This window comes from Phalaenopsis equestris, unplaced genomic scaffold, assembly GCF_001263595.1.
Source record: "Phalaenopsis equestris unplaced genomic scaffold, ASM126359v1 Scaffold000171, whole genome shotgun sequence".
In the NCBI taxonomy this organism is placed as follows: Eukaryota; Viridiplantae; Streptophyta; class Magnoliopsida; order Asparagales; family Orchidaceae; genus Phalaenopsis; species Phalaenopsis equestris.
This window is the reverse complement of record NW_018164613.1, coordinates 113,056-124,646: the sequence shown is the minus strand read 5'-3', so window position 1 is coordinate 124,646 and position 11,591 is coordinate 113,056. Positions and strand designations below refer to the sequence as shown.

At 38.6% G+C, this 11,591-nt stretch overlaps 1 protein-coding gene across 4 annotated transcripts in view; it reads right to left on the bottom strand.

Annotated features, from left to right (window-relative positions):
• The window catches only part of LOC110022138 (probable prolyl 4-hydroxylase 3), a 48,634-nt gene that overhangs the window by 23,011 nt on the left and 14,032 nt on the right, over nt 1-11,591 (bottom strand). For all 4 annotated transcript variants that reach the window (XR_002293740.1, XR_002293739.1, XM_020720946.1 and 1 more), the window contains exons 3-4: nt 5,768-5,865; nt 5,589-5,686 (exon numbers count right to left, since the gene is read on the bottom strand). Coding sequence is in view for 2 of the 4 variants with exons in the window: in XM_020720946.1 (XP_020576605.1) it covers nt 5,589-5,686; nt 5,768-5,865 (196 nt within the window). In the remaining 2 variants the exon portion in view is untranslated. The remainder of the gene's footprint in view (nt 1-5,588; nt 5,687-5,767; nt 5,866-11,591) is intronic.

Sequence of the window (11,591 nt, the reverse complement as noted above, 5' to 3'; positions counted from 1 at the left end):
CTACTGGAGAATTTATCCTGTAGCCTCGGGAAAAGCTCGCCGTCGGTGGTCTCGATCACGTCGTCGACGCCCTAATGCAATTCTCCACATTTTGGTTATTTTTGCTCCAAATTCTCCTCCTTTTTCCTGTTCCATTGACCCTAATTCATCATTCCTGCAATAAAATATCAAAAATATCTTTCTTTAAAGTGCAATATCATTATAAACAGTATAAAATAGGTATGAAAATCTCAACATATTTTTCTTTGGTCATTGACCGAAATAAAAACATTGAGAAAATAGGTTTTCATTAAATTTCCAAGCTTAAACTAAGCTCTCAACTGAGGTAAAGCAAACTTATCCACATAAACAGGTTCAGATAAAACACACCACGCTCTCGAATGTTCTGTTTCAGCTAATTCTAGAACATTCATCAATTCTACATGACGCCAATTATCTCAATAAAAAAAGATTGCTCATCTAGTTCAAAAAAACTACCATGGTTCTATTAAATATGGTTTGAATATATACCCTCAACTAAGAAGATATAAACCCGCAAAGAGAGAAACATATGTTGAGAACCGGATCTTATTTAGGGTCCTATTAGTAAAAAGAGAATATTGAAGAAGTTTAAGGGTTTATTTGTAAAACATTGGAATATCTTATTTAAGCCCACGTTATGAATGAACAAATTGGGTTTTCGATAATTTTTGCTTTATAGTATCAGAGCTAACCTGAGCTATCTCGAAGAGAAGGGCTTCGGCATATAGAGACTCGCATCTGTCAGAGATCATGATGAACAGAGACTCGCAAGCTCACGGGATCTTTGTAGCATCACAAAATAGACGCTGCTTGGAGTTTCTGGGGAAGCAGTGTGGGACACACAAGATACAATTGCGATTGAGGGATGTGATACAGTCGCAATCAGAGGCGCTGAGAGGGGCGCAATACAGTCGCGATCAGAGGCAATAAGAGGGATGCGATACAGTCACGATTAAAGGCGTTGAGAAGGCAGCAGAAGATTGTAGCTTCCAGAGACCCGTAACTCTCATTCTTCTGCTTCAAGTTCTTCATGGCTGATTCAAGCAGAGCTGGCAGAGAGACCATGTCTTGCTCACATATGTGATAGCAGCTTAAAAACACAAATGAACAAATTCAGGTTTGATTTGTGCGATCTAGACTTAGATCCTTATGATTGAGGAATTGAAGAGACCAACATATTGTGGGAGGAAAAGAATTTGAGCTTCTACGAAAAATAGATCTTGAGGTTTTGAAGGTCTTGGTCGGGTTTATATAGGGTGCTAGCATCTCGACGGGAGCCCACGATCTCAACATGTACTATGAAGAAGGTAAAGCTAGATCTCCCTCCCGTGATTCTGAAGATTGATGGACAGGCCATGTATCTGAGTTGGTCGCGTCAGATCGAGACTACTCTGGTAAGGAAGAGACTAGAGGGATATCTAACGAAAGTAAAAACTGAGCCAGAGGGTGACAATGCTGAAGGGGATGAGTGGAAGACCACATATATCTTACTTTATATAGTATTTTTATACACATTTTTATACCTATTTTTGAGATATTATATTTTAATGAAAGATAATTGTGTGTTTTTCTTTTAGATATAATTAAATGGATGAAAAATGCTAAAAGTAATAAAAAAATGTCAAATTTGGAACAAAAATGAAGAAAGGTGCAAAAATGAACTGGGGCGTCTAAGCGCCCAAGACAGACGCATAAGCACCAGGTACCCCGCGCTTAAGCGCCAAAAGTAGTTATGAGATGAATTACTTAATTTGAACAAATTTTTGAAGACGGATTTTTGAAGAGGTGTTTGAAACAACTCTCGGTAAAAATGTGAAAAATAGCGCATGAACACGAAAATTCATTCATTTGGCTTTTGAGGAAGCAACTTTTAAAAGACTCGTTGAATGGAGACACCTTTCTGAAGAGACATCAAGACACCCCTTGGATTTTTATAAGAAAAGACTTAGATTTTCAAAGAGAGGAGGTCAACCACTCATCAACTTTACAACCATCATCCATCTAAGTCGCTACCGCAACCGACCACTTTTCTTTTTATTTTAAGTTTTAGTTTTTATTGTGAGTGAAAAGAATTCAAAGGAATTTCAAGACATTTTGTGTAGATGATTTGAGATAAGTGTTTATCTTTGTGACTACACTTGGTTTTAATTTAGATTTCTTGTTTGTGTGCATCATTTCTACTTTTAAACTCATGCTACTTTTAAACTCATGTGCTACTTTTAAACTCATGTGTGGGTGTGTTTTCTTTATGAATTCTGAATAGTTTTCTTTATCTTTTTCCTTAAAATGATAAATGATTAAGTGTTAAAAGAATGTTGTGTGAAGCATTATGCTTCAATGTTGGAAGAAGTTGTGATGATTTAAAATCTTGCACTTCATTTACTTTTTGATTTGGCCAATTAAAATGTTAATACCTGTTGTGAGAACCTGTTGTTGTTGTGAGAATATGTAAGATCCGAGAATGTATTGTCTCAATCAACAAATGGTTAGAATCACATATTGATTTTGGATGAGAATGTAGCTCATGGGGTTAAGTGCAAATAAATAAGGAAATAAAATTTCATGGTGTAGAATTAGAGGACTTTAAAGCGACAGGCTAAAGCCCCCAATTTGATTTATAGTTTTAGGTTTTGATACGAGATGTTGGCCCCCATGTGAGGGGAGAAGAGGAAATTCTAGAGTGAGAGCTAGCATCTTCCCTGCCTAGCCCGTTTTCAGGACTATTCACCCTCAGGCTTTGGCCTTTCAGGCTTCAGCATTTTCAGACTTCGACACTCTCGGGCTTCGACTCTCGTGGGCTTCAACAGTCTCAGGTTTCGGTCTTTCGGGCTTCGGCATTTTCAAGCTTCGATATTTTTGGGCTTCGACACTTTCAGGCTTTGGCACTATCGGGCTGCTACACTTTTATGCTTCAGTCCTATTGGGCTTCAACACTCTCAGGCTTCAGCCTTTAGGGCTTCGACACTTTCAGACTTCAATATTTTTGGGCTTCGGCACTTTTGGGCTTCGACTTTTTTATGCTTCGACATTTTTAAGGCTTCGACACTTACGGCTTGAGGATTTTTTGTCTCGACAATGTTATCAGCTCCTTGTTGGCAAATTGATGCTTCCTGATCAGTCAGCATCAATTTGAGGGGGGGTGTTAATCAGAAAGGATGGAAATCAGACAATTAAATTAAGAGTTTTCTATAATTAGAAGCTTGCTTATTTCCAATATCTTTATTATGATATATTTTCCTTTTAGCTGAATATTTAGATTAGGAATATGTATTATTAAGTCACCTAAAATAGATTATATGTACTTTATTTTGTACCTAAAATAGATTGTAAGATTGTTATTTAATGGAATGAAAGCAAAGGAAAAAGACAATCGAGCCTATTCAGTATTCAGCCTATTTTTCTCAAAACTTTGACAATATGATTCCTCGTCCTTCTCCTAACCCCACAACTTTAAGGAGAACATCTTGTAGCGATGTGGAATATCCTCCAAATTATTGTGGGTGAAAACACGACATTGCTAACTTTATTTCATATTCTAGCATATTGCTTTTATATGGAGCATGCTTTTATCTTTAGACACTGTCTCTATATCCAAGTGTTAACAGATTGTTTAGGAGGATTCCATATGAAAATTGGCCATGCATGAAGAGCTTAGGGATCTCAATGAAAACCAAGCATGGGAGATAGTGCCAGTAACAACCAAGAAAAGGGAGTTGGGTGCAAGTAAATCTTCACAGTTAAAGAAACTTTAGAAGAGAAGATGGAGCGATACAAAACATGACTAGGGGCGAAAAAGTACAGTAAAACATTGACTATGATGAGACATGACTAGAGGCGAAAAAGTACAATCAAACATATGACATTGACTATGATGAAACATTGCACCAATGACAAAGATGTGCACAATGAGGACACTGATTTCTCTGACAGTGAATGGTGAGTGGAGGTTACACCAACTTAATGTGAAAAATATATTTTTTCATGGTGAGTTACTGAAGGAGGTTTATACAGAGATATTGTCAGAATTAAGTACAATCCAGAAAGTAGGCAAGGTGTGTAAGCTCAAAAAGTCATTGCATTGCTTGAAGCAGTCTCTTAAAGCTTGGTTTGAGAAGTTTAGAAAGACTATGGAGGGCATGAGATATCAGCAGATCAATGCAGACTATACGGTGTTCTTTCGATAACATGATGGTCACATCACTATCCTTGCTATGTATGTTGATGACATTATTGTTACTGGTGATGAAGATGCAGAAATTACCCAACTAATGGTAAAATTAAGCAATGAATTTGAGGTGAAAGATCTTCGACAACTCAAATACTTTCTTGTGATTGAAGTGACGTGTGGACTAGAAGGGATGATCTTGATACAGAGATTATATACTAGATCTCCTCATGGAAACAAGCATATTGGGGTGCAAACCTGCAGGACCAGAAGACTAAACTGAGTGCAGAGGCAGGAGAGCCCGTTGATCGTGAGAGGTACCAGAGATTGGTGGGTCGTCTGATCTATCTGTGTCACACTCGACCCGATATGTCTTTTGCAGTGAGCGTGGTGAGCCGCTACATGCATGATCCAAAAAAAGTTTATATGGATGTGGTGAATCAGATTTAGAGGTACCTGAAGAGTATACCAGACAAGGGGTTGATATTAATAAAGAATAGAAATACAAACATTGAGGGTTTTTGTGAAGCTGACTGGGCAAGTTGCGCAGATGACAGAAGATCCACCTCAAGATACTGCATGTTTGTAGGGGCAACTTGGTCTCTTAGAAGAGCAAGATATAGTCTGTAGTAGCAAGGCCAACGACAAAGGCAGAGTACAGGGCCATGACTTGCTGAGATGGTGTGGCTGAGAGCCTTTTTAATCGAGCTCAAGGTGGATCAAGGAACTCAAATGAAATTATGATGCGACAACAAGTCAGCAATCAACATTGCCAACAACTCGATACACGATAGAATCAAACATGTGGAGATTGATAGATTCTTCATCAAGGAAATGCTGAATGTTAGGCTAATAGAGCTAAATCATGTAGCCACTGGAGAGCAAGTGGTAGACTGCCTAACTGAAGGGTTTAGTTCATTAGATTTGTCTAAGTTATGTGACAAGATGGGCTTAGTGGATATATTCTGCCCATCTTGATGGGGAGTGTTGAGAATTGAACCTTATTTAGGGTCGTATTGGTAATAAGAGAATATTGAAAAAGTTTAGAGGCTTATTTGTAAAATGTTGTAATACCCAATTTATGCCCATGCTATGAATGAACAGGCTAGGTTTTGTACAATTATTTATTTAACATAAGATCAGAAGGCTTCTCAAACAAGCTAGTAGCAGGTCAAACCAAATCAAGTGATGGAAAACAATAATGGAAGAATGAAAAAGTTTTAAATCAACCTATTCATATACTAAAAATGTTTCAATTTGATAAGGTTTTACAGGGTTACATAAACTTGAATTGTAATAAAACTACTTAATCATAGGTACTGCAAAGGATGGTTTGAAAGGGCAATCCTTGGAAAAAAAGAAGATTATGCTGTAAATAAAAATATATATCCAAATAACATACCGACAGGTAAAAAAGTGAAATCTGATAGTCGTTTCTCAATAGAGCGAATCATCTTGTCTCTGCCTCTTTTGAGAAATGTGCCAGAACTAGTTCGAACCCTGCATAAAATGATAAAATAAGAAACTCTCCAATAAAGTCACAAAATTGAAGACGAAAGGCCAAAATAGTAATCCACAAACCTGCTATCCTTGCTGTGGCCAGTTGCGCTGTCAACAACAGTTGACTTCTCCATATTAGGCTTTGCCAATTCAATTAAGTAGTTGCATTCCTCATTAGACTAGCCAAGAAAAATAGTCAAAATCATTTCAAAGGAAGTAGTCCATTGGATATCATCAACAATATCTAATACTACGTTAGGAGTATAATCAGCTTCTACAGGAGATACACTCATAGTTCGCCACTTAAACAGAAAGGTGGAGCTTAAAGTGGCAATGCTTATTGAAAAGTAGATGAAAACCTCCATACAGATTTAAAAGTCCTCAGATGGATATTACTAAGAGAACATGGTAAACAGTTTTAAAGAGGGAAATGATTAATTTTATAATTATTCCTTACACTAGTTCAAACCTATTCAACATCCACGATGTCATTTAAGTCATCGGGTTGACTTTTAAGACACTTTGTTAAAGACAACCTCGTCAAATTAGGTGACTTCTATCCCTATGACTGCTTCATTAAACTAAAGTCTATAGAAATTTCGAAGGTTTATAAATACTATGAAGCAACAATGACTAATGTTTCAAAAGGTTAAGCTTTCCCCGTGGAGTGTTGCTGTGCTGCATAAAAAGTAACAGAAAAAGCAAAATGGGACGTGTTAGGTGTCAAAGTTTTGAGAAAAAATAGGTTGAAATCTGAATAGGCTCGATGCCTTTTCCCTTTGCTTTCATTCCATTAAATAATAATCTTACAATCTATTTTAGGTACAAAATATTTTGTATAATCTATTTTAGGTAACTTAATAATACATATTCCTAATCTAAATATTTAGCTAAAAGGGAAATAAATCATAATAAAGATATTGGAAATAATTTAAATAAGGAAGCTCCTAATTTAGCTGCCTAATTTCTGTCCTTCTTGATTGACACCCCCCTCAAATTGATGTTAACTGATTAGGAAGCATCAATTTACAAACAAGAAACTGATAACACTGCCGGAACTAAAAAATCCTTAAGCCGTGAGTGCCGAAGCCGAGAACAAAGAAAAACAAAAAATCCTTCATCATTGTCGTCCAGAAATTCGAATCATAGCCACAAGAAGGATCCTCTTCCAGTTACACGATCCAAATGCTATCAATCATAGTCCACAAATAGGATCCAATTACACAATTCAAATGCTATCGATCATAGACTACAAGTAGGATCCGCGTCCTGATCCAAATGCTACCAATCATAGCACAAAAATAAGATCCAGTTACAAGATCCAAATGCTATCGATCATAGCCTAAAAGTAGGATCAGCGTTCTGATCCAAATGCTACCGATCATAGCTCACAAATAGGATCTAATTACACGATCCAGATGCTATCGATCATAGTCTCAAGTAGAATCTACGTCCTGATCCAAATGCTACTGATCATAGCTCATAAAAAAAATCTAATTACACGATCCAGATGATATCGATCATAGTCTCAAGTAGGATCCGCGTCATGATCCAAATGCTACTGATCATAGCCCATAAGTAGGATCTGCGTTCTGTTATACGATCCAAATGCTATTGATTCTTCCTGCAATGACGAGGACGATTTGTTCCTTGATCTTCACGCCAAAAGTGCTGAAGCCGAGATGGCGAAGCCGTGGGTCTAGAAATGAGAGTTGAAGCCTTCAATCCTTGAGTGCGACGAAGAAATCAAAGTCGAAGTTGACAAAGCTGAAGTGAAAGTGCAGAAGATCTAAAGTTGTTGCGAAAGAGATCGCTCCTAAGAAAAAAAAAAGCAAAAGCTTCCTTTTTTTTAACGAGTGGGAAACACTTCAGTTCGATTTCATGGAAAGAATCTTCGTTCGCATAGATCAGCAATAGAGCAAAAATATATGAGAAGGAAAAGAAAATAGGGAAAAGAAGCTACAGAATAACGCGACAGTACAAGTTCAAGGAAACAACTTTCCTATAAACGTCAACAAAAAGGCCCAGCCACAGCATGCTTCCGCTACAAATGCACTGAATACCAGAAAAAAAAAATTCTATTCTCACCTCCAAACATGAGGAAACCAGCCAAAAAGATCAAATCTTGAATGCAAAACTCGAAGCCTTTTGAAGGAAAAATAGATCGGATGAGAAGATCGAGTGCGTCGTGGGAATCTTACTAGAATTCACAAACTCAAAATAGAGAAAACTAGGGAGGCTAGGAGGAAACAAAAAACCTAAACCACTGTCCAGCGAAGCGGACGAAGCCGAAGATCTTGGGTTTGCCAAAGTTTGAACGAAGGAGAGGCTCCGTCGAGGCTGGTTGAGTCGAACAGAAAGATGAAGTAGAACGAATACGACGTAGGCGAAGAAATAATGAGACGACGAGCAGACGAGCGAGAATCAAGACAAAGAAATAGTTCCTCCCTTCCAGTCCCGCAAGAGGCCAGCGGAAAGAGAGTTTTGGCGGTTCTTTAACGATTATCGATTGTTAGAGCAAAAATTTGGCACTGAAACCATCTCAAAGTTTTGAGAAAAAATAGGCAGAAATCTGAATAGGCTTGATGTCTTTTCCCTTTGATCTCATTCTATTAAATAATAATCATACAATCTATTTTAGGTACAAAATATTCTATATAATCTATTTTAGGTACAAAATATTCTATATAATCTATTTTAGGTACAAAATATTCTATATAATCTATTTTAGGTAATTTAATAATACATATTCCTAATCTAAATATTAAGCTAAAAAAGAAATAAATCATAATAAAGATATTATAAATAATTTAAATAAGGAAGCTCCTAATTATAGAAAACTCCTAATTTAGCTGTCTAATTTTCGTTCTTCCTGATTGGCATTAGGTTAGAAAGCTTTATTTATAGCCACTTCTAAGAATAGCTGCAATGAAGCTTGCACTGGATTGGAGTTGTTTTTGCTTTCCATGATGTCACGATGCATTTCTACGGACAGGAAATTTTAAGGGACAAAAATAAGCATATCACTATATCATCCTACCGAAGCCCTATAAACTACAGGCCTTTCATATTTTCACATCCTTTGAATCCCTATTGAGGGAGCCACCACCTGACTTCATTCATTGCTATAAAAAACTACAATGGAGGTTCATCTCCCTAATGTCCCCACGTTATCTCATGAAGTTGGGTGGTAAGGCACTTGTCATTTCATGTCATCATGAAGGCCATTTTTCCTAGTTTTTAAAAAGTATTTATTTGATATTTTGTTGTTTCTACACCAAACAATTCTTCAGGCCTAAAGCATTTAGCTTCTGATTATGAGATTTGTTCTTTTCACGGGCTGCATTGTACCAAATATATGTTTGTGCTACTTCAGTACTTTTAAGGGTTCATGGAACAAATATTTTTTGTGTTCATCCTCTACTTTTCATATTATTCTTTTTAATGGTTGTGAAACCAAATGTGATACACTACCTATAAATTTCCATCAGTCAGCACGAATCTCAGAGCAATTTTTTGAACAAGAGACATTCAAACTTCGATTAAGAGTCATCCGGAGCTCCGATTTCAGCAAAATTATAGTCAAATTGATCGGCTTGATGAGACGGACCTAATAATATGAAAGTTCAATCTGAGTCAAATCAAGCCCGGATCAAATTATTAAACTGCTACTAGAGGATTTCCGGAGGCATTTAAAAGGTCAAACGGATGTCCAATCTAGCGAGTTTATAGTCAAATCGAGCGTCTCAAAAAGATGAATCCAACGGGCCCAAGATTGCTCAATTCTGACATCATTAAGACACTCAAATGTCCATCAAACTTCATCTGATCAAGGAAAACTTTCTGGCCCGTCCGATCAAAATGGTTCATATTCCTGCATTAATTGTACTCAAAACACTATAAATAGAGTCTCAACCCTCACATGAAGAGGGAGGAGGCTTAAGAGAGAACTTGAGGTTTTGAGAAGGAGCTCAAGTCCAAGATCATTCTCGCTATCGTCGATCGCCGTCGACCACCACTGACCGTCGACCACGACCGCCGACCTCCGTCGACCACCGTGTCAACTACCGTCGACCGTCATCGACTGTTGTTAACCACCGCTGACCTCCGTCAACCACCGCTTACTAGACGCCATCAGTCGACGTTGTAATGTGGAAAGCTAGTAACCCTTTCCCGCCTGTGGGATAAGAGGCATTTGTAATCATCAACTTATAGTGAATTTTTACAACTGGGTCAGGCCCCGTGATTTTTCCATTTTTACGGATTTTCCACTTAAAAACTTATGGTGTGATCACAGCTCGATTCATTTTTATCTGAGTGTGTGCTGAATTCTCGTACAACGCTAAGACGATAATCCATTACTCGATCTAAGACGATAATCCATTACTTTATCACCGCAAATTTTCTAGCACGCATCAGTTTGGCGCCGTCTGTGGGAAGGTTTCAATCCCACAACTAAAACATTTACACGGTCTACTACATGGCAACCAGACACAATGTTAGTGATAATGGAGCATCCCGCTCCAACACCCATCGATCCAGGGAGCAATCACGAAGCCAAGGGCGGCATGCTTCTTCGTCTTCCCACCCTGAAACTTTTTCCCCTGCCAATGAAGGTGTTTCGGGTCCTTCAATAGAAGATCAAATGCGTAGAATGCAAGAGTCACAACTAGAGATTCTACAGCTCCTACGCGGGGCTCAACAGCCGTTGCCTACACCATTGGATGAAATTCGTTTACCATTAACTCTGCGATGTATGAGAAACATACCGCTCGGAGAAACTCATGCCGACCCGCCTCCTCAGGAAGGAACGCATCCCCTGTCAAGTCATGATGTTGAACTCTTAGATACAGCAAGTTCCACTCATCCATCTCGTGCAACTCACCCGACATCGTCACATCTTCCCGTCATTCCAGATAATGTCATTCGCAGTGAACTACGACGCCTCGTCCGGGAAGAGTTCCCCTTAGAGAAAAAGGATCGCTTCTACGCTCACCGTAACATCCATGAATCTTCTCCCTTAGCGAATGCGGTCCTCCAACACCCCATCCCAACAGGCTAAGCTTCCAAGCATCGAGACATATGAAGGGACAACCGACCCTTACGAGCATATTGATCATTATCGAACTATCATGCACATTCAGTGTGCTTCTGATGCGCTTTTGTGTCAAGTGTTTCCGGCTACTTTTAAAGGATAAGATCGAACTTGGTTCTACTCTCTACCAGGGGGCACTATAAACCCATTTAACGAGTTTCGCGGAGCAGTTCATCGCAAATCGAAGGATCATCAAGGATTCATCTCATCTCTCGGGAATTCGTCAAAATGAAGGAGAGTCACTCAAAGACTACTTCCGCAGGTTTTCTACTGAAGCCCATCAAATTCCAGGAGTAGATCCAGAGTTACTTAAGGGGGTTTTCCTTGGGGGGCTTCGCCCAGGACCCATCTACTCATTACTGATGCGGGAGACAGTTCATTCTTATGCCGACCTTGTCCACCGTATTGAGGCCCAAATCACTGCAGACGAGGCCATCAATGCACATAAGGAACAATTTGAGAAATTTGGGGGAAAGCGCAAAGGTAACACTCGAGATAATCATCAATCTTCGCAACGGAGAAAGTCTGAACAATAGAAATTGAACAACAGAGGAATCACGACATCCTTCCTCAACCTGCAGGCCAACGAACTGAATATCGACCCAAAAAAGAGTATACACCACTCAACACATCACGTGCTAACATTTTAATGACTATCAAAGATGAGCAAGCCGTTAAGTGGTCTTACGCTCTAAAACCTAACTCAGGGAATCAATAACAATACTGTTATTTTCATTGAAGTCGTGGCCACTCCACTGAAGCATGTAAGCAGCTCAAGGAAGAAATTGAAAGATTAATTAAACAGGGATA